This window comes from Macrotis lagotis, chromosome 3 (genome assembly GCF_037893015.1).
Source record: "Macrotis lagotis isolate mMagLag1 chromosome 3, bilby.v1.9.chrom.fasta, whole genome shotgun sequence".
Classification (NCBI taxonomy): Eukaryota; Metazoa; Chordata; class Mammalia; order Peramelemorphia; family Peramelidae; genus Macrotis; species Macrotis lagotis.
Window position 1 is genome coordinate 39688644 of NC_133660.1, and position 22098 is coordinate 39710741.

At 36.4% G+C, this 22098-nt stretch overlaps 1 protein-coding gene and 1 long non-coding RNA gene across 5 annotated transcripts in view; one reads left to right on the forward strand and one right to left on the reverse strand.

Annotated features, from left to right (window-relative positions):
• Positions 1 to 22098, forward strand: part of SEPTIN11 (septin 11) — a 168070-nt gene that overhangs the window by 56345 nt on the left and 89627 nt on the right. For all 3 annotated transcript variants that reach the window (XM_074228545.1, XM_074228547.1, XM_074228546.1), the window contains exon 2: positions 17094 to 17208. In XM_074228545.1, the coding sequence (XP_074084646.1) occupies positions 17094 to 17208 (115 nt within the window). The remainder of the gene's footprint in view (positions 1 to 17093; positions 17209 to 22098) is intronic.
• The window catches only part of LOC141517500 (uncharacterized), a 70926-nt gene that overhangs the window by 3824 nt on the left and 45004 nt on the right, over positions 1 to 22098 (reverse strand). Inside the window, exon 2 of one of the 2 annotated variants that reach the window (XR_012476884.1) lies at positions 3299 to 3377. This is a non-coding gene — a long non-coding RNA (uncharacterized LOC141517500). Of the gene's footprint in view, positions 1 to 3298; positions 3395 to 22098 lie in introns of both variants that reach the window. The other variant, XR_012476885.1, reaches the window with a different exon arrangement.

Consider the following 22098-nt stretch of genomic DNA (forward strand, 5'->3'; position numbering starts at 1 on the left):
CCCAATTTTATCGATGAATAATAAATAAGAGGAAGTGAGAAAAGCTCCACTGATGTGGTTTTAAATTTCTTTCCCTTTTGCTTAGCTCCTGTTTATAGATGCAGCTTTCATGAAAGATAGATTTGCACTGTGAAGTTAGGGAAGGGAGGGAGAGAACCATCACAAATCCTTACACCAGGGTGACAGCTGGCCTGCTTAATCCTCTCAAAGAGAAGAGGTGAAGATCAAAATATGCCTGCTTCAGATGATGGTGAAACTTAGTATTTGGTATATAATATCTCCCTACAGAAACCTGGACAGTTTTGACTCCTTCTCTCTCTCCTTAATCTGCCTGGTGCCAGAGAGGGCTTTCTTTATGGCAGGCAGCTGTTGAGACAGAGCAGCATCTGTTTCTGATTGGACTGGGCCTTTGTAAATTCCTCCTGCTTCTTTGTCATACTGTGGCCTCCCTCTTTCCTTCCCTTTTAATGACAGTGAAGCCTGGAAGATGCCCTGGAATGCACATATGGTCCTTATCATCTCCAAGCTATGGGCTTTTTGCTAGTTAGCAGTTTGTGACATCGGGCTGCAATCAGTATTAGTCACTTTGACTCGTGGAGGCTGTGGTTTCTGGAAAACTAAGGGAGAAAATGCCTTTTATGTTAATTCTTGGCATCCAGCTAAGTTCACATTCTCAGGATTTGCCTGGACTTTAGCAAAGAAAAAAATATCTGCCTTGAAGACAAATGTTTGATCCCATTCCTTATTATAAGGTTGAATTGTCACATTTTACTGATCTTTTGCTGAAAATAGTGGCTTTTGCTTTGTTCTTTTTGTTCCCCTTATGGGTCTAGGGCAGAAGTTAGTAGTAGCTACTCTGGCTCTATTGAACTTTAGGTGATAGTTTGGGTTGTACTTTTTATCTACTCATTTTCTTATTGCAGTTTCAGAGGGGTTTAATTCCCAATGGTCCCATCACCCAATAAGACTATATTGACAAATATAAATCTAGCCCAGATTCTGGGACTGGATCACTCTTTTGTTATGTTTTGTCGAGAGACTGTTGCTTTAAACAACAGAGAAGGGAGGAGGGTAGGAAAGAAGAGTAGTGTCGGAGAATATGCAACACTACTTGGTAACATTTTGTATCATCCTGTGCATGTGCACACCATTTTGATGCTTACCTTTGTGACAGCTTCCATTTAACTTTTAAGGGAAGATTTAACTTGTGAGGGAACCAAGTAAAGGATGTGTTTGGATCAAGGAAAAGGAGCTGAGTTATATTCTAATAATAGAACCAATGAATCTCATCTTTGGCTAATGACTACTACCAGGATCCATCCTGTAAATCAGAACTTTGCTTTTGTCCACCTGTTGATGTTTTTCAGTCATTCGACCCTGTCCCACTCATTGTGACCCAGTGGACTATAAAACACTAATACTTTCCAGTGGGTTTTCTTTCTTTTTTTCAAAAATTAATTTATTATTCAAATATAGTTTTCAACATTAATTTTTTGGTTAAAATTTTTTATTCCACATTTTTTCTTCCTTCTCCCCTCCCTTAACAGTGAGTAATCTGATGTAGGTTATACATGTATAACATGTATTTTACATATTTCCATATTAATCATATTATGAAAGAAGAATCAGAACAAAAGGCAACAAAAAACCACAAGAGGGCAAAAAAACCCCCCCATAAAGCATAAAACATAAAACAAAATTATTAAGTGGAAAATAGTATTCATTGATCTGCATTCAGAAACTATAGTTTTCTTTCTGGATGTGGATGGTATTTTCCATCACAAGTTCTTTAGAATTATTTTTCATTATTGTAATACTGAGGAGAGCCAAGTTCATCATAGTTAATCATCACACATTGTTACTATTAATGTGTAGAATATTCTCCTGGTTCTGCTCAATTCACTCAGCATCAGTTCACATAATTCTTACAAGGTTTTTATGAATTCTGCCCATTCATAATGTCTACAGAACAATTGTACTCCATCACATTCATATACCACAATTTATTCAGTCATTTCCCTAATTGATGGACTTCCCTTCAATTTCTAATTCTTTGCCACAAAGAGAGCTGCTTTAAATATTTTTGTGGCTCTTTTTCCCTTTTTGAATTTCTTTGGGATAGAGACCTAGTAGTGATATTGCCAGATCAAAGGGTATGCACAGTTTTGTTGCCCTTTGGGCATATTTCCAAATTGCTTTCCAGAATGGTTGGATCAGTTCACAAATTCCATTGAGTTTTCTTGTGAAGATATTGGAGTGGTTTGCTATTTCCTTGTCCAGTGGTTTAGGGAAAAGAAGTTAAGTGATTTGCCTAGGGTCACAGTAAATATCTGAGTAAATATCTTAGTAAATATCTGAGGCCAAATCTGAACTTGAATCTTCCTAACTCAAGGCCTAGAACTCTGTTCACCAAGTCACCTAGCTGCCTCGAGTATTCACCTAGGTTTCAGTGATTCTGAGTCTTTTGTCATAATGATATTCCCTTACATTCACATGCCATAATTTGTTCCAGCCATTCTATAATTAATGAGAACCTTTTTTAATTTCCAATTCTTAACCACAACATCAAAAAGAACTACTATAAATATTTTTGTATTTCTGGGCACTTTTCTTCTTTGTTCTTTTTTAGGGTATAGGATTACTGATGATATTATTGGGTCAAGAGGAATGCAGAATTTGATACCTTTGAGGGACCTAGTTCAAAACTGGTCCTTCAGAATGATTAGACCAATTTATAACTGTGAACAGATTACTATGCTATTCTTTCCACAGTCCCTTCAACAATGTCATTTTCCCTTTTTGTTATCTTTGCCAAGCTGATAAGTGTGCTTTGGGGGTCTCAACATTTCTTTAATTTGAATTTCTGTAATTATTAGTAATTAGAGTGTTTTCATGTTTGTTCTTTAGAAACTGCCTGTAGGAATCTTTTGACCATGCATCATCTGTTATGAAAACTCTCTTGAGTTTGCATATAGATATGCAAAGCAAGTAAACTAATTTTCCATGAAAATGTGCATGCTTTATTTTGTACTGTTATCTAACACCTCTCTAGAAAAGTCAAGATAAAAAGCATCTTCTGATGACTGATGACTTGGTCAATGCATCATCAGAGTTCTAAAATCTATCATTCAATATTGTGCTCCTTTGCCTATAATTGGACCCATTGTGAAAATTATTTTCCTTGTTCTGTTTACTGTGTCCTTAATCAGTTCAAAGATCTTTACAATTTTCTCTAAATTTTCATTTTTCTCATTTCTTATAGAGCAGTAATATTCTATTGCATTCATACAATGCTTACCATGTTTAGCTAGAGCTTAGTCAATGCAATTCCATTCCACATACAATGATTTTTGGAGTGCCAGGGCTTCTTCTGATCTCTAAATTTAAGGGAAAACTTTTGACAGGAAATCAGTTTTGGATCAGAACATTCCTGAACTACAATTAGATATGTATTTACCCCAGCAGGGTTACCCTTATATTCTAGAATTATGGGACAACTAACCTAGGCCAGATACCTGGGAACTTATAGTTGATATATTAGAATGAAATGAAAGATTAACGGATCACTAAACAATTAATAAAATGAGATTTATTTAGCCATAGTAGGGGAAGAATATTCAACAAGGATTTGCTCTAGGAAACTGGAGTTGATTCACAGAGTAAATCTCCCATGTCTGTGGTGGTAGCATAAGACATATCTGAAGCTCTTTGCAGATTTTCCTTTAAAACTCAGAAAATAAAGAAATAATATAAGTTGCCTAGGCCTCTTGAACCAATCAAGTCTCAAGGAAAGGAAAATCTTGAAGGAAAAACTAACTTATCTTGAATGAGCATATGTGATTAATAGCTTGTTTCCACTGTACCCTAGGACCCTGAGAATGAGTAGTAGAAGCAGTGATTCCCTGTGGCTGTTCTGCCCTCAACTTGGAAAAATCCCAAAGTTCTGACATGATGAGTGAAGGTTGTGGTTGAGTGGGTCAGTCCAGAGAAAAAGAGATTAGGGGATTTTGATACCATTTCATATGACTGTGTCCTTTAATACCCCTAACTGTGTTTTAAAATATATATTGTTTCCTCTATATATCTTTGTGTTTATTATTATTGCTTTCATTTTATTAAATTTTAAGTGATAAATTATTTTCATAAAACTTAAGAATAATTATAAAATGTATACAAAAAGTAATGGCAGATATATCATGGAGCTTCAAAGTGTTCACAAGAAGTAGAATCTGAGGTGGTAGTCACCAAGGCCTCTAGCATTCACAACCTGAGCCTAGTAACTGGTGGGGAAGGGGGTTCATGGGAGACAAGCTGAATCCTTAAGGAAACCAAATTTTGGAGAATATTTGGTTCCTCTTTTAAAAATTATTAAAGTATTTTTCTCAGTATACTAATCTGAAGTCTTTGGACTAATCTGAATGACAGACGAATCCATCTTTATTTAACTATCGATTCTGATGCAGAGTCCTGCACTAAAGAAATCCCTTTGTCCTTTATCAAAAATCTGACTACTTTCTGTGGAAAAACTGGATAAAAGGTCCTGGTGGAGAAACAAGAGAAGGGAGGACTGGTTGGAAAGAAATTTAAATGTCAAACCTCAGAGTTTATATCTTAAGAGCACAAATTCTTAATTAACCTGGGGTCTGTGAACAGACCTATCTACATATGAACACACACATGCCTTAATAATGCATGCATCTGTGTGTCTGTATATTTATATAAGTGTGTTTATATGTGTCTATAATTTTCAATATGAATGTTTTCCATTTTAACAACAATTTAATAATAATTAAAATGTTTACTCTGAGAAAGAGTCCATAAGTCTCACCAAACTGCCAAAGAAGTCTGTGAAACACAGAAAAACTAGGGAGCCACCAGAATTTATTGAGCTCTGATCAATCTTGTACTTCAGGAATATCATTTGGATGACTCTTAGGGGATATGTTAGAGTAGGGAAGACCCTTTAGGAAGAGAGATGAAATGAGGGCTTGTACTATGTTAGTGATGGGGTGAGTAGCAACAAAAGAGAATTGGAGAGGGAAGGGATGTAAGATAGAGATGTTATGGTGATAAAAATTAAAAGATGCCAAATGGTTGGCTATTTGGTGTGAGATTGAGTAATTGAGGATGGCACTGAAGCTGAGAACTTGGGTGACTAAGAAAGATGTAATGGAAGTCTGGAAATTTAAAAGACCAGTGAGCATGAAGGGTAAGATTTTGAGTTCGGCTATGGATATGTTATGTCCATATAGGTGCCTATGATGACACATCTGGGTCGAAATTAGACAAAATGTCTAATAAGTAGTTGATGTGAGAAAGAGAAATCCTGAAGTGAAATTAAGCTGTATAAAGAGGTCTGAGAGTCATAACATAAAAACAACAATTGAATCCATGGGGTTGTTAAGGTCACCAAGTAAGAGCATATAGAGTGAAAAAAGGAGGAAGCCCCAGGAGAGAACCTCAAGATATATCCATAGTTACTGGACCTGATAATAAGGATAAAGATTCAGTAAAAGAGAATGAGGAGTGATGGAATCTTTTAGGAGGAGAACCAGGAGGGAACATGAAAATCCATAAAAGAGATAAAGAATAAATAGCAAGAGAGGATGATTGACAGTATCGAATCCTGAAGGAAGGTCAAGAAGGATGATGAGTGAGAAGAGCTAGCAGATTTGGCAATTAAGAGATAAGTTTCAAGAGAGATTCAGCTGAATGATGATTTTTGAGGTTAGAAATCAGATTATGAAAGGTTAAGAAGTCAATAAAAGCAAAGGAAGTAAATAACATTTTCTCATGTATTGGCTGAGAAAGGGAGGAAAATATAGGAAGATAGTAGAGATGGGGATTTTTGTAGACAGTAATAGGGGAGATATGAAATTAAAGAATAACTAAAGTATCAGTGGATGGAGGGGAAGCACTGTTCCCTAAATGTATAAAATTGAGCTAGTAATGTAATGGCACCAAAGTGGAGAATTTTTAAAAATTATTGTGGAGTCAGTGGGACACAATGAAAAGGATGCTATGACCTAGTGTTAGATCCTGGTTCCCTTACTACCTGTATGATCTTCTTCAGGACCTCAAAGAGGGGGTTGATTTAAAATCTTTCCAGCTCCAAATCCATGATACTTTTATTTCCAAGGTCAAGTTTTTGTAAATTTTTTAGACAGTTAAAACTATTCTTTGTGACCTTGCAGTTGGTTGTCTCACCAACTCACTAGTCACCATGAATTCTTCTGTATCCATCTTCAATACTGAGCTGTATGATTTTCTGCCTCTTTGCTCTTCTGTTTCCTGAATCTTTTCTTTCTGATTGACTTCCTGTGAGAAGGTCTATGTTTGGGGATTTCCTAGCTTTAGTTTAGCATAACAATTTGTTACCAAGATGACAGAACAACAAATGTGGTCCTTGGTAATGAAGTGATTCAGAAGTTATATTTTTATTATGGTTATGCTTGAAATGTGTAGCCTTGAGAAAACCTCCCAGCATCTGCATAGTTTGTGGTTTTGTTCAATATTAAACCATATTGGCATTCCTCCCATGACCTGATATAAATACCCCCAGCTTTCAAATGGGACATTGGAATTAATTAAAATACTCTCCAGATTGCAGTTTGATATGAATAAATATTTACATAATTCATCATTTATAAGTCTTTGAAGAATCTTTTGTTTAGGAACATGTTAGTCCTAGACATTGGTGTACAGTGGCTCACTCAAGACTGATGAGAGAATAAGAGTATGGCATCAGATTTTGCTCACACTTTCTCATTTTGCCCATATCTTTTCCACATGAGTGTATGTATTTTATCTTTACAGTTGAAATAAGACTTCAAGTAATCAATAAAAAGATTTGAGATGAAGCATTTGGAGGAAAAATTAATTCAAGAAATATTTATCAAGCTTCAACTATATTCTATAGCTAATGCAGGAGATATTATGAAATATTATGAAATCATATCCAGTCCTGGATTTTAAGGCACTGGCAATCTAGTAGTAACAATAATAATAGCCTTTATACAATATTTTAAAGTTTGTAAAGTGCCTTACTAATATTATTTCATTATATCCTCACAGCAACCCAGGTTGTAGATTGATCAATGTCACACAGTGAGTGTCAGAAGTCAGATTTGACCTTGGGTCTTTCTGACTTCGGGACTAACATTTCAGGCTATTCTGCCTTGATAAAGTATCAACATATAAGCAGCTATTCAAGTTAGGAAATAAGTGTTAAGGAAAATCCATACAACATACTATGAGAAATCCAAGGAACAAAGACCACTTGAAACTATAAAGATAGCTGTGTCAGAGAGTGATGAATTGACCCTTGGATGAAAGGAATCTCTGCAGGTAGAAATAGAGTGAGATAGGAGTACATTGAAGGGCTGGGATATGACAAAAGAAAATAAAGAGACTGGGAAAGTAGGGATGAAATAAATAGAATTTGTAAAGAGGGAAAATGAGAGAATACTGTAGGAAATAGAGGCTGGAATCAGATAATAAAAGACCCAGAATACTGAACTGATAGAGGAACCCTACCTTTCTTCTTGCCTCAGGCAGTCAAAATCTATAGAAATGTTAGAAGGAGATCTGGCTTTAAGAAGGTTCTCTATGTAGATACATATGTTAACATTTTGACATTCCTCCCCCCAATCTTTCCATTACTGGTACTTTCTCTTCCTTTCCATTCCACATGGCCAAGAATAAGTAGAAGAATAACTGACATAAAAAAATAGAAGTAGAGAAGTTAGGAATAAATTGTTTAGGAGGGTAGGGGTAGGGGTGATTAATTCAATATTGAATGAATTTCATTTCTGTTATTTAGACATTCAGTTGTAATATCCTACAGATAAAGTTGGAAATATGTAACTAGTTATCAACTAGCAGTTGAAACTGGAAATACATAGATTTGAGGCATCTGCCTAGAGGTGAATTGGGATAGTTGAGATGATTAAGAGAGAAGAATGTCAAGAACAGGGGGAGTAAGTTTTGGAGAACACTCAAATTTCAAGAACAGGAGGAGGAAAAAAAGTTAATGGAGGAAACAGAATGGGGAGATAGAAGATATGAAGTGGAATAACATGGAATGAGGTACAGAGGGGAGCATTGTCCTATTTAAATAAAACTTCATTTAAAAGTTATAATTTTAAAACTTTTGGTGTGTTTCTTAATCATCACTTTCCTCCAAAGGGAAAGTTCTGCCCTGAAAAAAAAATATGCTGAAGTCTCAGGTCACAAAAAATATGTTACTACTTTTCACTGAAATTTGTGACCTCAGGATTAAAAGAAAAAATGCCCTAAATTCCCACTTATTTGGGGAAATTCAAGAAAGGGACAATTAATAATACCTATATCTTGATTCTATATCTTACTTCCTAACATACCAGTTATTGACAACAGTAATTTCCTTGTTTTATTTGACAATTATGGAAGTATTGTTTTGCTAATATCTTGTTAACCCATTTTCACAAAAAACTCAGAAACAGTAAAGAGTTAAATACAGGGCCATCAATTCCATTGGCAAGATGACAAAAAAAATTAAATTACAATTATTGAAGGTATAGCAGGAGGAAAGGAATTCCATTATACTGATGATGGACCTATGAATTGGTCTAACTATTCAAGAAAACAATTTAGAAATCTTCCTCAAAAGTCATTACATTGTGTATACAGTAAAAGAAAAAACTATCCTCTGCATTAGTCAAAATGTCTCAAGGAAAGTTTTTAAATACATGAGCATTCCTGCCTGGCAAGTAAGTAAGTCAGTCAGCATTTATTGTCTACTATGTTTCAGACACTAGAGATCCAGAGAAAGGTAAAACTTCTGCTCTGAAAGAGTTCCTGATGTAATAGGCGAGACAACATGCAAATAATTATGCACAAAGGATGTATTGGGATAAACAGGCAATCATGAACAGATGGAAAGTACCAGAATCAGGATGGATCAGGAAAAATTTCTCATAGAAGGTGGGATTTTTAGCTAGTTCTCAGGCACCCTGCATTTTCTTTTGTTTGTCCCCCCATGTCTAAAACACTCTTCCTCCTCAACTCTACCTACGAATATCTCTGACTTCTTTAAGTTTCAACCAAAATTCTATTATTTCCAGGAACCTTTTCCCATCTCCTTTTAATTCTAATGCTTCCCTTCTGTTAATTATTTCATATATATATGTATATACATATATATATGTATATATATTCCTATGTCTTCCATTGAAGACGAGATCGTGATTTTATTTCCTTTTTTACTTGATTCTTTTCTTTCCTGAATGCTTGCAGTATTTTTTTTCTTTGACTTAGGAGCTCTGAGTTTTGGCAATTTGAGGATTTTCATTTGAAGAATTTCATTCAGGGTGTAATTGGTAGGTTTTACTTCTTTTTATTTTGTTTTCTGTCTCTAATTGATCTGGGTAGTTTTATGATTCCTTGGACCATAGTATCTGGTATTTAGTTTAGACATGGTTTTCAGGGAGTCTAATGATTCTAAACTAGATTGCTTTGACCTATATTCAAGGGTGGTAGTTTTTGATAGGGGCCTTATATTTCTTTTTTTTAATCTTTATTTTTTCTAATACTTTTTCTTGTCTCAAGAAGTCACTAAGTTCTGTTTGCTCCTTGCCCATTTTCAGGGACTTGATTATTTCTGAAATCTGTTCTAAGCTATGTTGCTTCCAATTTTTTCCTCTGGAGTTCTTATTTCACTTATCATTTCATTTTTTAATGTCTTGCTTCATTTCTTCTAATGCACATTTCTAGTTCACACAGCCATTTCTTTTTCTTTTTTTTAGGTTTTTGCAAGACAATGGGGTTAAGTGGCTTGCTCAAGGCCACACAGCTAGGTAATTATTAAGTGTTTGAGGTCAAATTTGAACTCAGGTACTCCTGACTCCAGGGCTGGTGCGCTATCCACTGCACCACCTAGCCGCCTCAAGACATTTATTTTCAAACTCTTGCTTAGACCTTGCTATAGTTGCTGTCTTTTTCTAGATATGATGCTTGGTGGTCACTTGAGTTATACTCTCCTTATTATTTATTCTTTTCCATTCAGCATTTTTTTAATTGGATTATAAAAGAATAGATTTAGAGAGAAAAAAATTATCATTATCAAAAAATACAAAGGAGGACTCTCAATATATGAAGAAATAAGGGAAATTGTTAGAAACTATTTTGCTGATTTATATGACAACAAAACTGGTAAATTGAATGAAATAGATATGAAAGGAGGATTCTCTGATTATAAGTTCCAGTTCTAATTCATTCCAGATTTTAAAATTACTCTTGAATTTCCCCCTTCTATCAGATTAAGGCAAAATTTGATATTTTTGTGCTTAATATTCTATATAATTTATTTTTTAAATCAGTATTGCTGAATATAAAGTTGAATGCATGTATCCTTGGGTAAACCTGTATAATCATTTTCCACTGTCATTTCTTACTACAAAAAGACAGGCCTCAAGAGTTCTCAATAATAAAATAAATCCTTGTGTTTCAGTAATGTTTTCTCTCAAAGGAGCTAAAAATACCATATAGAGGTTACTTGGTGGTATATATGGAAGAAATCACTGACTCAAGAAAGAAGACCTAAATCTGTTTTTTTTTAGGGTTTTTTGTTTTGCAAGTCAAATGAGGTTAAGTGCCTTGCCCAAGGCCACACAGCTAGGTAATTATTGTCTCCCGGCCGGATTTGAATTCAGATACTCCTGACTCTAGCTGCTCTAGAAGACCTAAATCTGAATTTCAGCTCCATCACTTATTTTCTGTGTAACTTTATTGTTTGTGTGTTTGTTTGTTTTTTCTGGGTAACTTTAGAAAAAAATTGTTTAATCTCTCTAGGCCTCAGTTTCCTCCTCTATAAAAGAGAAGATTAAATAAGATCCTTCTAACTCTAGACTCTGGTCTTAGGAACTTGCCCAAGAGCTAAGATGTGTAGGTGATAGGTAAAAAATGGGAGCAATGGAATTAAGTAACTCTCTGAGTCACCAAGTTGAAGCTAAGAGTAAAATGGTTGAAACAATTCCCTCCTTAATCTTTTCTATTAGATCTCCTACTACATATTGGAGCATTTCCACAAATAGATTCTCCTTATTGATATGAACCTACAATCGAGTCTTTCTCTCCCCTGGTACCAACTTGGTTGCTATCTCTTCTCATGAGGGTTCCCCCTCAGGGAAGTGAACTTTCCTAGTCTAAATTTCTTTTATCATTTTATCTGCACTTCCTGTTTTGTACTTTTGGAGGTCACTTACAGTTTTGATGTTATGTTTTGTTTTTATATTAATGCACATAGACTGCCCATCCTTCATGAGAGTTGCCTTGTAACAAAGTAAAACTAATACTAGTACAGTTAGTTACTAAAACTAATATAGTTACTAACAAAATAACTAAATAAAACTAATATATTTACAGATTACTTCCCCTTCTCATTACAAAATAAAACGAACACTTGTAGCAATTGCTTGTCAGAGGTCTTGTAACAATGTAAATGACAAATTGTTATGTTTTTTAAAAGTTAAAAAAGGAAAAATGTAATATTTGTTTAAAAAATTAAGATAAAAATAAAAGTAACTTTATTTGAAATTATATGCAACATTTTATCCCTGTAGCATCCCACATACCTTTTTTTTTCATTGTGAACATGTCTTTCCACCCATTGGATTGTAAGCTCCTTGAGTGCTGCTCTCATCCTATATACGTCTGTTTCCCAATGCCTTTCATGTACTAGATATTTGATAAATTATCAAATGAATAACTTCTTCAAGCATCATTGACCAGTTGGACAGAGGTGAAGGAAATTAACCATTCATTTTACTACTAGCATTTCTTTGACATTAGCATTGTCTAATGGAATTTAATGGAATTTAAATTCCTTTTGGGACAAGGTCTAGGTTTTGTTTGTTTTTTGTCTTTGTATTATCAGAATAGCACCTTAGTTTGTTACCTGTGTTAAACTGAGTTCTCAGTTTTCCTGAACTTGAACTTATTGGGTTAACACTCCAACTATGATTTCTTTAATCTATCTAAGTAGGAAGAAAGTGTCCTTCATTTTCTAGGTCTACTGAATATGCCAATATCAAGTGGTAGAATTGGGTTATATACCCTTGAACCTCATTGTAATGCTCTTTCTGTGTTTTTTAGTTAAGTTAGGCTTTCGTGACCTCCTGCCTGGAATATTTATATAGTTTCCTAATTGGTGCTTCTTTGTCCAGTCTCTCTTTTCTAATGAAACTCTACAAGCTTCAAGAATAATCTTCCTAAGACAAAGGTCTCACCTTGCCACCACCCTCCTTAAAAAGCTCTATGCCTTCCTTTTGTAACTAGGATGAAACACTGACTCTGGCCAGGCACTGGAAATTCAAGTCCCTCTACATATGACTGTGTTCTAATTTCCCACCATTCACCTCCCATCCTCTTTAATTCCAGTGTGTGTAGAACACTCTGCTAGAGGCTTGGTGGGATATGTGATTTCGTAAGTTGTTTTTATACCCTGAAAGAACACAGAATCATAGGATAGATGTTACTTTAACAGAGTTAAAAGGGCTCTCCATGACCATCCAGCCTAACTCATATCCCAAATGGATCCCTCTACAAAGTATTCCCAGAGATGGTCATCTGGCTTCCTTCTGATTATCTCAGCTCAGTCCTGTTCCACTTTGACAGAGTTCTGATTCCTATTATAAACTAAAGTCTCCTCTTTGCCATTGCTTTACCAATGCCTTCTAGCCATTGCTTTGAGTTCTGTCCTCTGGACTCAAAGAGAACAAGTCATCCCTTCTCCACATGACAATCCCCCCTTTGTCTCCACAAAGAAAGAGAGAATGACCTTCCAGACAGATTTTTAGCCAATTCTGAGATGTAATTTAGCAAGGAAAGATGATTTCAATATAAGTAATATAGCACATGGTTTCCCAGAAATTTAGTACAAAGATTTAAAAGCAAGTAAGGTCTGAAGGAAAAAGTTATTCCTGGAGAAAGACGTGGCAGTTAGATTTCTAAAGCTGGTTAGGAATTTTAAAAGCAAAGAGAAGGAAAAGAGTAGACAGAGAAGCATAGAATTCCAAAGATAAATCCAGAAGAGTAGTTAAATAGGTAACAGCAAATTTGTGAGAAAGCTGGGTCGGTCTCTCTCTCTCTCTCTCTCTCTCTGTGAATGTGTGTCTCTCTCCAACTCTCTATCTCTCCTCTTTCTCACACTTTCTCTTACTATATCTCTGCTGGGGGCGGGGGGGGGGGTCAGAGATTGGAGGGGGTATCTCTTTTTCTTTGTATCTTTGGTGAATCAGCTCTACTTATGCCAGGATCACCCCATCTCCATCTTGCTCATGTTTCTCCAAGGGAATGTTGGGAGTTGTATGGCTCCACTGTTGCCTTCCTCCTCTGTCTTTGAATGATGGCATTCTTGCCTGGATCTGTGATATCTTTGCTAGAGTCTAAACACATAGATATGTAAAATAACAAGCTATTTCTTTGCTGAAGTCTATACATAAAGAATGTAAACAAAATGACCAAATAATGGTCTGTTTGTTAATGAATAAATAAGAGCCCAAGTATCCAGGGGGGGAAAAGTGGATTGAGTCGAGTATAGTGGAGGTAGAAACAGATGCAGGGGGCAACTAAGTGGCACAGTGGATAGAGCACTGGCCCTGGAGTCAGGAGGACAGGACCTGAGTTCAAATCCTGATTCAGACACTTAATAATTATCTAGCTGTGTGACTTTGGGCAAGTCACTTAACCCCATTGCCTTAAATAAATAAAATTAGAAAAATAAACATGCAGAAAGAGGAACAGGCTAGCTTCAGGTAGGTTAAAAGAGGCATATAATCATTGAACCCTCAATAAAAGAGCATAAGCAAAACTGTCCAGCTTTAGAACCTGCAATTATCTATATATTTATAGCTAGTCATATAGCCTTATCACCTGTAACAATCTAGTTTCTGTTGTACTCATTTAGTCTAGAGAAATAGTACAACAATGTCTATGATGACTCTTTAAGAGAAACCATTTGAGGAAGAACTTGAAAAGGAGACTTGAACCCCAGTGCCAGAGGCTGCAAATTGTAGAAGCTGGCTTTGCTGGAAACCTGGATGAGGCAGTAACCTCCCTTTTTCATTCTCACAGTGAAATAAATAGAAGGGTACTGGAGACACCCTTCTATCAGCCCTCACCAGGCTTATAACCTTGGACTTTTCTTTTTTTAATTATATTTTTTTAAAAAGGTAAAAGGCTAGTAGCTATTCTTTTGTCAAAATTTCAAGCCCAAACTATTCTGTAGCCCTTCATTTTGTCTTGTGGTTTTCAATGGATTTAAAAATACTTAGTGGGTGTGTGGGCGGGTTCTCTTATTTTGGAAACAGCATGGATATGAAATACTGAGCATCGGGTTCTGAGATGGGAATTTGCGCAACATTGTAATGACTAACTCTACTTGTCTTTCCTCCCTTCCTCCCTGCCCCCCCCCCCCCATAGGTGGATTGGGGCTATCTAAAAATATAATGGTTCAGAATCTAGAGTAATGAACCCACTTTCCTTTTAAAAATGGCAAAGGGGTTGGTGAAAGTAGGAGAGGGAGGGGATATCCTGATGGCACATCTTCCTTGCCTTGTCTGATTTTATCTGGGAAAGCATTTTCAAGCCCATGATGTGGCAGAAATAATGATTCGCATGATTGCTTATTCAGGACTGATGTAAAACAGCCACAGTATAGCTCTGATGGGAAGAGTTTTAAATGCAAGACTGGACCTGGCTCAAACCCCTCTGGCCTATGTCTTGGACAGCATGCTGGGGGGGGTGTGGAATATGAAATAAGTGGAGAAGTCAACAGTTTGGAGACTTTGCCAGCCATGGGTTGAAGAACAGCAATAGCAATCTCACAGGGTGTGCCCATGAGGCTGAGTTTTATGCCAATTTAGTCCAGTGATAATTGCCCTACTTTTGCATCTCCTGTTGACTTTTGGCAGACTTTGATGTTGTCTGTCCCATTGACCCTGAGTTTGCAAAGATGAAGGGCACCAGGCTTCTAACTGCCAATGGCATTTCACATGACGGGTTCCTTTTCAAGTTTTTCATTGCATTTTAGAAATCATTCAGACAAAGGACCTTTTGCAATCTCTGCCTGCTACAACTGCACAGATTACTTTTATTTATCTGAAGTTCATATACAGATAAAAAATTATAGAAGAGGGTAATAATAGGAAATTAATCAGTGAGCTGGTTTTTTTCCCCCACCAGTTTTTTTAAAGCAACCAAAAATGTGCAGATCTCAGCTTCACTCCTGCATCCAAACCTTAGTCTGCCAAAGAAAAATGCAGGTTGGGACATTGCCAGGGGGGAAATATTAGGATTAACTTGTGGGTCTGGGTGGAAACCTGGTGGAAAAATGATAGAAAACTCAAAGCTATTGTTAATGGTCAGTCAGTCAAGCAGTCAGTAATCTACTATATTTATGTCTAGCACCATGGTAGATGTTGGTAACAGTTCTGATAACTCTCATGGGTGTCAGACTTTGTAGCTGGAAATTTAACTTGGAGAGTTCCAGAAGTGGCAGGCCATTCCAGCGGTATCTCTGGACAGAACTTTAAGTGATAAAATTCATGCTACAATCATTAATTCTTTGTGCTATGGAGAAAAGAAAAACATGAGAAAATTATTGTGTTTATCTATGAATCCATATTCTCCTTGTAGCTTGTAAGCACCTTGAAGACAGGTATTTCCATGATTTCGTATTCCATTCTCTGTCCAGTGTCTTTTTTTTGCCCAGACCTGTGATTTCCTTGGCATCATCCTTATCCAGATGAGCATCTGTTCACGTCTAGCCTTGGAAATTGTTTGGGAGCATTGAAAGGTTAAGTGATTTGCTCCAAATCATAAAACCAAGACTTGAACCCATTTCTTCCTCCCTCTGCTCTGCTACTTACCCTACCTCTCATCCTGTGTGTAGCAGATGCATAATAAAAGTTAATTGACAGTCTCTAGCCCTGGAGTAGAGGAATAGGATTAGCCTGAGGATTGAATTTAAGTAAACAAGTACTAATTAATCCAACTTCATACAAATCTCTAAGAATGTTGCCTTGAGTCTTTCTGTTTTATAAGGGAAAAGTCACTTTTCAGTACTGTGGAGTACCCACAATAGCAGCTGGGTGGTACAGGGGAAGGAGCACTACACCTGAAATCAAGCATATCCAAGTTCAAGTGTGACCTCAGACACTTGCTATCTGTGTGACCCTGGAGCAAATCAGCCTCTGTCTCTTCATCTGTAAAATGGGGATAATACGAATACATATCTCCTGGGGTAGTTTACAAGGATAAAATGAGATTATGAAAGCAGTTTGCAAAACTTAAAATATTATAGAAATGCTAACTATTATAATTCTTGATAATAATCGTTAGTATTATTCCATCCACATACCCCTATGCCAGCATACAAGTGGAATTTTTTTTTAATAAACAAGTCGCTAGATTTTAAAATTTTGGAGGTCACTGCTTTTGAGAAGAGAGTTGTTGCAAATCTCTAGTGCAAGTAAATGGTCATGTTCAAGGTTGTGTGGAGCCAACATCAATCAAATCTTCTGTGCAGCTGTTCATGTTGATTCAGTGGGTATTTGGAACCACCACAGTTAGAAGGACTAGTAGCCATCAATCATTTCTGACAAGGAGTGAATTTTTTCTTAAGAAAAACACATCAGTGTTTTAGGAACTTGAGGATATGAATTGGTTCCAGTGATGAAAATGACTATCCAAGACCCAGTGAGGAAAGAGAAAGTTTGGATGACTTCAGGGAAGAATATTGTCATTAATAATGATCATTATAATGTTCTAAGATCCCATAATATCCAGAGTACAGCACCTTGGTAATGATTCTAGGCTCTCTGGGCCTTGTATTTGGAACACTATGGCAATGTATTTTCCCAGTTTACAAGGCAGTTCTTTGCTTCCTGATTTCCTGGGAGGTTATTGGCTCTTTGTCTACAACACAGCATCAGGGATCAGGGATTTCTTTTTTTCTTTTCTGTTTTTTTTATCCCCATGAACTGAAAAGAGAAGGATATGAAAAGCTGAATGTATGTGGGTATTTATTGTATATTTCCTTTTTGGCATTTCAGAATGAAGACCTTCGAAACTTATCTCTCTCTGGTCATGTTGGATTTGACAGTCTTCCTGACCAGTTGGTCAACAAGTCCACATCCCAAGGATTCTGCTTTAATATCCTCTGTGTTGGTAAGTGACACCATCTTTAGTGAGCAAGGAACAGGGCCAGTTGGGGCTTCATGAAAGGTCTTCTCCAGTGTTTCATCAGCTTCTTGTAGGGGTGGGATACAAAAACCATGACTTCTAAGTTCTAATAAGAGGAAAAAGCATAGAATGTGTCCTGATATATCCACTGTTGTCTAAGAACCAGTCTCATTAAGTTTGTAGCCCTTCATCACCAGAATATTTGTGTCCAAGTGATATTTTTTTAGTGATGTCAGTTTATTGAAACAGTCCATCAAAGAACTTGGTATGTTCTGCATATAATGAGGGAGTTAGGAGGAGGCCATTTTTCAAAGTTTTAATGTCAAGGAAATGAGCTGCTAAAATCTAAACCAGTATTTCTTCGTTAGTAGAAACCCATATCTACTTTGCAAATTGGATTAGAGTTTTACTATTATTCTATGTATGAAGAATTAGATGGGAGAATGTGTGATGAGAAAGATGATCAAAGTAACCAATAGCCATACTGCCTCATCAAGCTGAGCCTTTTTATGATTCAATTTGATGAGTAGCTAGGGCAGTGACCCTAATGAGACTCATTTCTCCATCATTCTCTTGCATTAACTATTCAAAACAGAAGAAGTTACAGTTCTTTATTAACAACAGCTGTGGTGTAAGTTGATGAACATAGGTCAAGGTTAAGGGCTCTTCCAGTTCCTCTTTTCAACACTACCACCACCCATCCCTTTAAAGGTCATGTCAATAGAGTTAGGTCATCAAATGAACTATGTTCCGGTGAAAGGTCTGAGGAACATAGGACAGAGAAAACTGAAGGATGTGTTGGCTCAGCCAATGATCGATTACGAGAGAACCTCGTTGCACAGTGGTGTTGCTGTTTCTTATGAGCTACAATGACATTGACTCTTTGGCTGTTACAGATGAGTAATCTCTTATTTTATAATGGATTTTTTTAATGTTGTAATCTTGAATTTATTTATAATATAACCACTTCTTCAGTTTTCTTATTTGTTGAACTAAGACAAAATGCATTAAGTTTTTCCTATATAGTAAGTCAGGCACTTTGTTAAACATTGGGTATATAAAAACAAAAAGAAAGACAGTCACTGCCCTGGGGGAGCTTACATTCATAATGGGGAGACAAGACACAAATGGGAACGGGGAAGGAGAGGATGGGTTGGGCATAATGGGGAAGTCCAGAGTGAAAGAAACCCAGTCAGAAGAGGAATGAGGCATGACTGGTTAGGTCCCCAAAATGTAGGCCTCTAGAAGGAATTGGACAATGTTCAGGTGAAGGGAACCAGAATAGTGGAGGAATGTTCCAGAATAAGAAAGCAGTTAACTTATGTTGGTGAAGTCAGCAGAAACAGAAACTAAGCCAAGAATTTTTATATTGACTCATTTTTAACCTCAGGTTTTAAATGGATTGTTGACTTGTATGACTTATGGGAGTAAGATTATGGAACAGATAACTATTGGGTTTAAACATTTGAAATATTCTTAGAGAAATAGAAATCATTCTTTTTTTTTTTTTGCAAGGCAGTGTAGTTGTGGCTTGCCCAGGGCCACCCAGCTAGGTAATTATTAAGCATCTGAGGCTGGATTTGAACACAGGTACTCCTGATTCCAGGGCCGGTGCCCCAGAAATCATTCTTTTATAACAAAATTTCTTAGAGTTGGCTAGGTGATGCCTTGCAAAAAAACACATTTCTTTATAACAAAATATTGAAATTTAAAACAAGGTGTCCTGAAACTTTCAGATAGACAGGTCTGTGGTGCAATGGATAGAGCACCGGCCCTGGAGTTAGGAGTACCTGAGTTCAAATCCGGCCTCAGATGCTTAATAATTACCTATCTGTGTGGCCTTGGGCAAGTCAATTAGCCCCATGGCCTTGCAAAAAAAAAATTCTTTATGACAAAAATATTTAAATTTAAAACAAGGTGTCCTGAAACTTAAAGACAGACAGGTCTGCTGGACAGAAAGAGCAAATAATCTTAAGGGCTGTACCCATAGTATAAACCACCCCAATTTCAGAATGCCAAAAGTCACTGTCCCTAGTTGTAAAGAGAGTGGGTTTCACTTGACTCAGGCAAAACTAATATTTCAAGCAAGTTAATAAAGAAGGCCCAGCCTGCCTCAGGCCAATCTGAGAAACTCTAGGTTCCTCTAACACAATGAAAGGAAATTTAGTTAGTCATGGTATGAAAATGATATTCAACAAAGATTCAGCTGGGCAGGGTGTCTTGGCTTCTGAATCTGTCTTAGTGGGGCGCTGGTCTCAAGAATGATTCCTGAATCCCTGGGCTCTGATACCTTGCAAACAAACTTTTATCCTAAGACCACAGCAAGATATGTTTGTTCCAATTAAGAAAATTTTTTTGTTGGTTTTGCAAGGCAATGGGGTTAAGTGACTTGCCCAAGATCACACAGATAGGTAATTATCTGAGACCAGATTTGAACTCAGGTCCTGCAGACTCCAAGGCTGGTGCTCTATCCATTGTGCTACCTAGCTTCCCCCAATTAAGAATTTCTTAAAAAATTTATTCTGAATTTAAAATACCCTCAAAATGTACTTCCATTCTGTTACAACAGAACACACAAAAAACTTGAATCTCTATTTCATACTACTTTTCTTCAAAAGTATGTATTAGGAGCAGCAAGGTGGTACAGTGGATAGAGCACCAACCCTAGAGTCAGCAGGAATTGTGTTCAAATTTGACCTCAGACACTTACCATATTTTCCCATGTATACAACACTACCATGTATAAGACACTTTAATTTTGGGGCCAAAATTTGAAAAAAAAATGTGTTACATAAAGTTATTGAACTCAAATTTTATTCATCATAAAATTCAAGGACCTTCTGCTCATGGCTTTCAGGCATCTTCTGGGCAAGTTCTGGTGCATGCTTAGTCCATCCCATTTCATGAACCTGAATTGTATCCTCCTTGGAAATCAGGAACTTCTTTTTCATCAGTAGTTCTTCTGGCCTCCTGCTGAACCATCTTTGTGGATACAGGAATTCCATTTGCCCTTTGCTCTTCAATCCATCTCTTCAATTCCCTCTCTAACCATTTGACTCCCTTACCTCTCATGGCCTTCTTCTGCAGGGGTGTTTTCAGTAGGTTTCCTCTGCTTATAAGACAGTGTCGAATTGTTTTCACAGTTGGAGGAGGACTAAACTGACATTCAGCAGCACAATTTCCATTCCCTTTTGCAAACTGGATCACTTTGAACTTGAATTCAGCACTGGATGAAAATCTTTTCTGAGCCATTTCTGGGCAGAACAGGGCAAAACATAATCTAATATATCACTGACAACTGTGAAATCATGAGTGCAAAGACAAGTACAAAAAAGCAGGAAATGGAAGTAAAAAAAAAATCTACAACCACTATAAGATGCTCCCAGTTTTTAGACCCCTAGATTTTTTGAAAAGGGATGAATTTTATACATGTGGAAATATGGTAATAACTACCCAGTTATGTGATCTTGGGCAAGTCACCTAACCCCATTGCCTTGCAAAAACAAAATAAAAACAAATTTTCCACATCATTTTCAAATCCATCCTGCTTGTCTGACCTCCTTTCTGTGCTTTTATAATGTATCATTTGCCATTGCCAACCTCCAAGTTAACCCATGACAAATAAACTTTTGAAAATAGAAATATCTGCCTTTTTCAGAATTTCAAAAATTGTTTTGGTTGTCTGTGTGGAGTCAGGAGAAGATAGAGAGAAGCAGAACTCTGAAAAAATCAAGAGAGAGAGAGGTTCATTGGAGTTGAAGTTAACTTAAAAAGTCATGTGGGTTTGTATAATTGGGGAATTTCAGATTTTCCAAGCAGTTAATTTGATTAGGTTTAGATTCCCTCCAAACACTATATAGATATAGATATTGATATTCATATATATACATATATATATTTATCCATCCTTCTATCATTAGGTTATCATATATATATGCATATATACACATACACATGGATATCAGTCTATTATTAGGTTATCTATCTATAAACATTGTACACAATGGATATATATTACATATATACCATACACATAATACTATACAACTACAATTTTCTGAATTCTATGAAATGCTATTTTTATTATTTATTTGAAATACAACTTAAACCTTGAAAGACTTTTGGGGGGATTTTTTCATTTATTTATTTGTTTCTTTATTTGTTCTGTGAGGTCTGAAAATTTTCAAGGCTTATTAGCATATGGAGAGAATTTTCCTTGGAAAAAATGTCAGAAAAGTTAGATTGTTTCTCTGAAAACTGTTGTTCTATGCTGAGTTTCCTTTTAAGAAATCACAGTTGTGGTAGTATATCTAATTTAATGGTGCAGATGATAAAATGGAGTACAGATAACTTAGAAATTTAGAGAAAAACTGAACTCAAGTGGTTTTTCCCCCACCCACTGATTTTCTTATGCAGTACAGCCAATGCCCAGATTGTTAATTGTTCTCCATTTACATTTTAATGCAAATGGCTAGGCTATGCTTCTGGTTCTCCATATTTAAAAAAATGCTATCTTGTCTTTTAAAGATTTGATATTCTTTGACTCCAATATTTTCCATATAGATTACTGCCTTAAAAAGTGAACCCTCATGAAATGATAGGATGAATTCAGTCTTTAGCCTTCTTGGATGAAGATGAAGGCTACTGGGTTAAGTTGTTTATGTTAGTCAGATTTGTTCACAAAATGAGTTGCCATCATTGCTAGTTTATTTCTCCTGTGTTTGGGATGACATGGATTCGGTCAGGAAGGGGTATGAGGAAAAGGGCAAGACTATAGGGTTTTGCCAGCAGCCTTTGAAAAAAAGGCACAATGTTGAACTGATCGTGTGGCAAAAGTTGAGGGGCAACCAATGTATAGCCAGGGACACTATGGGT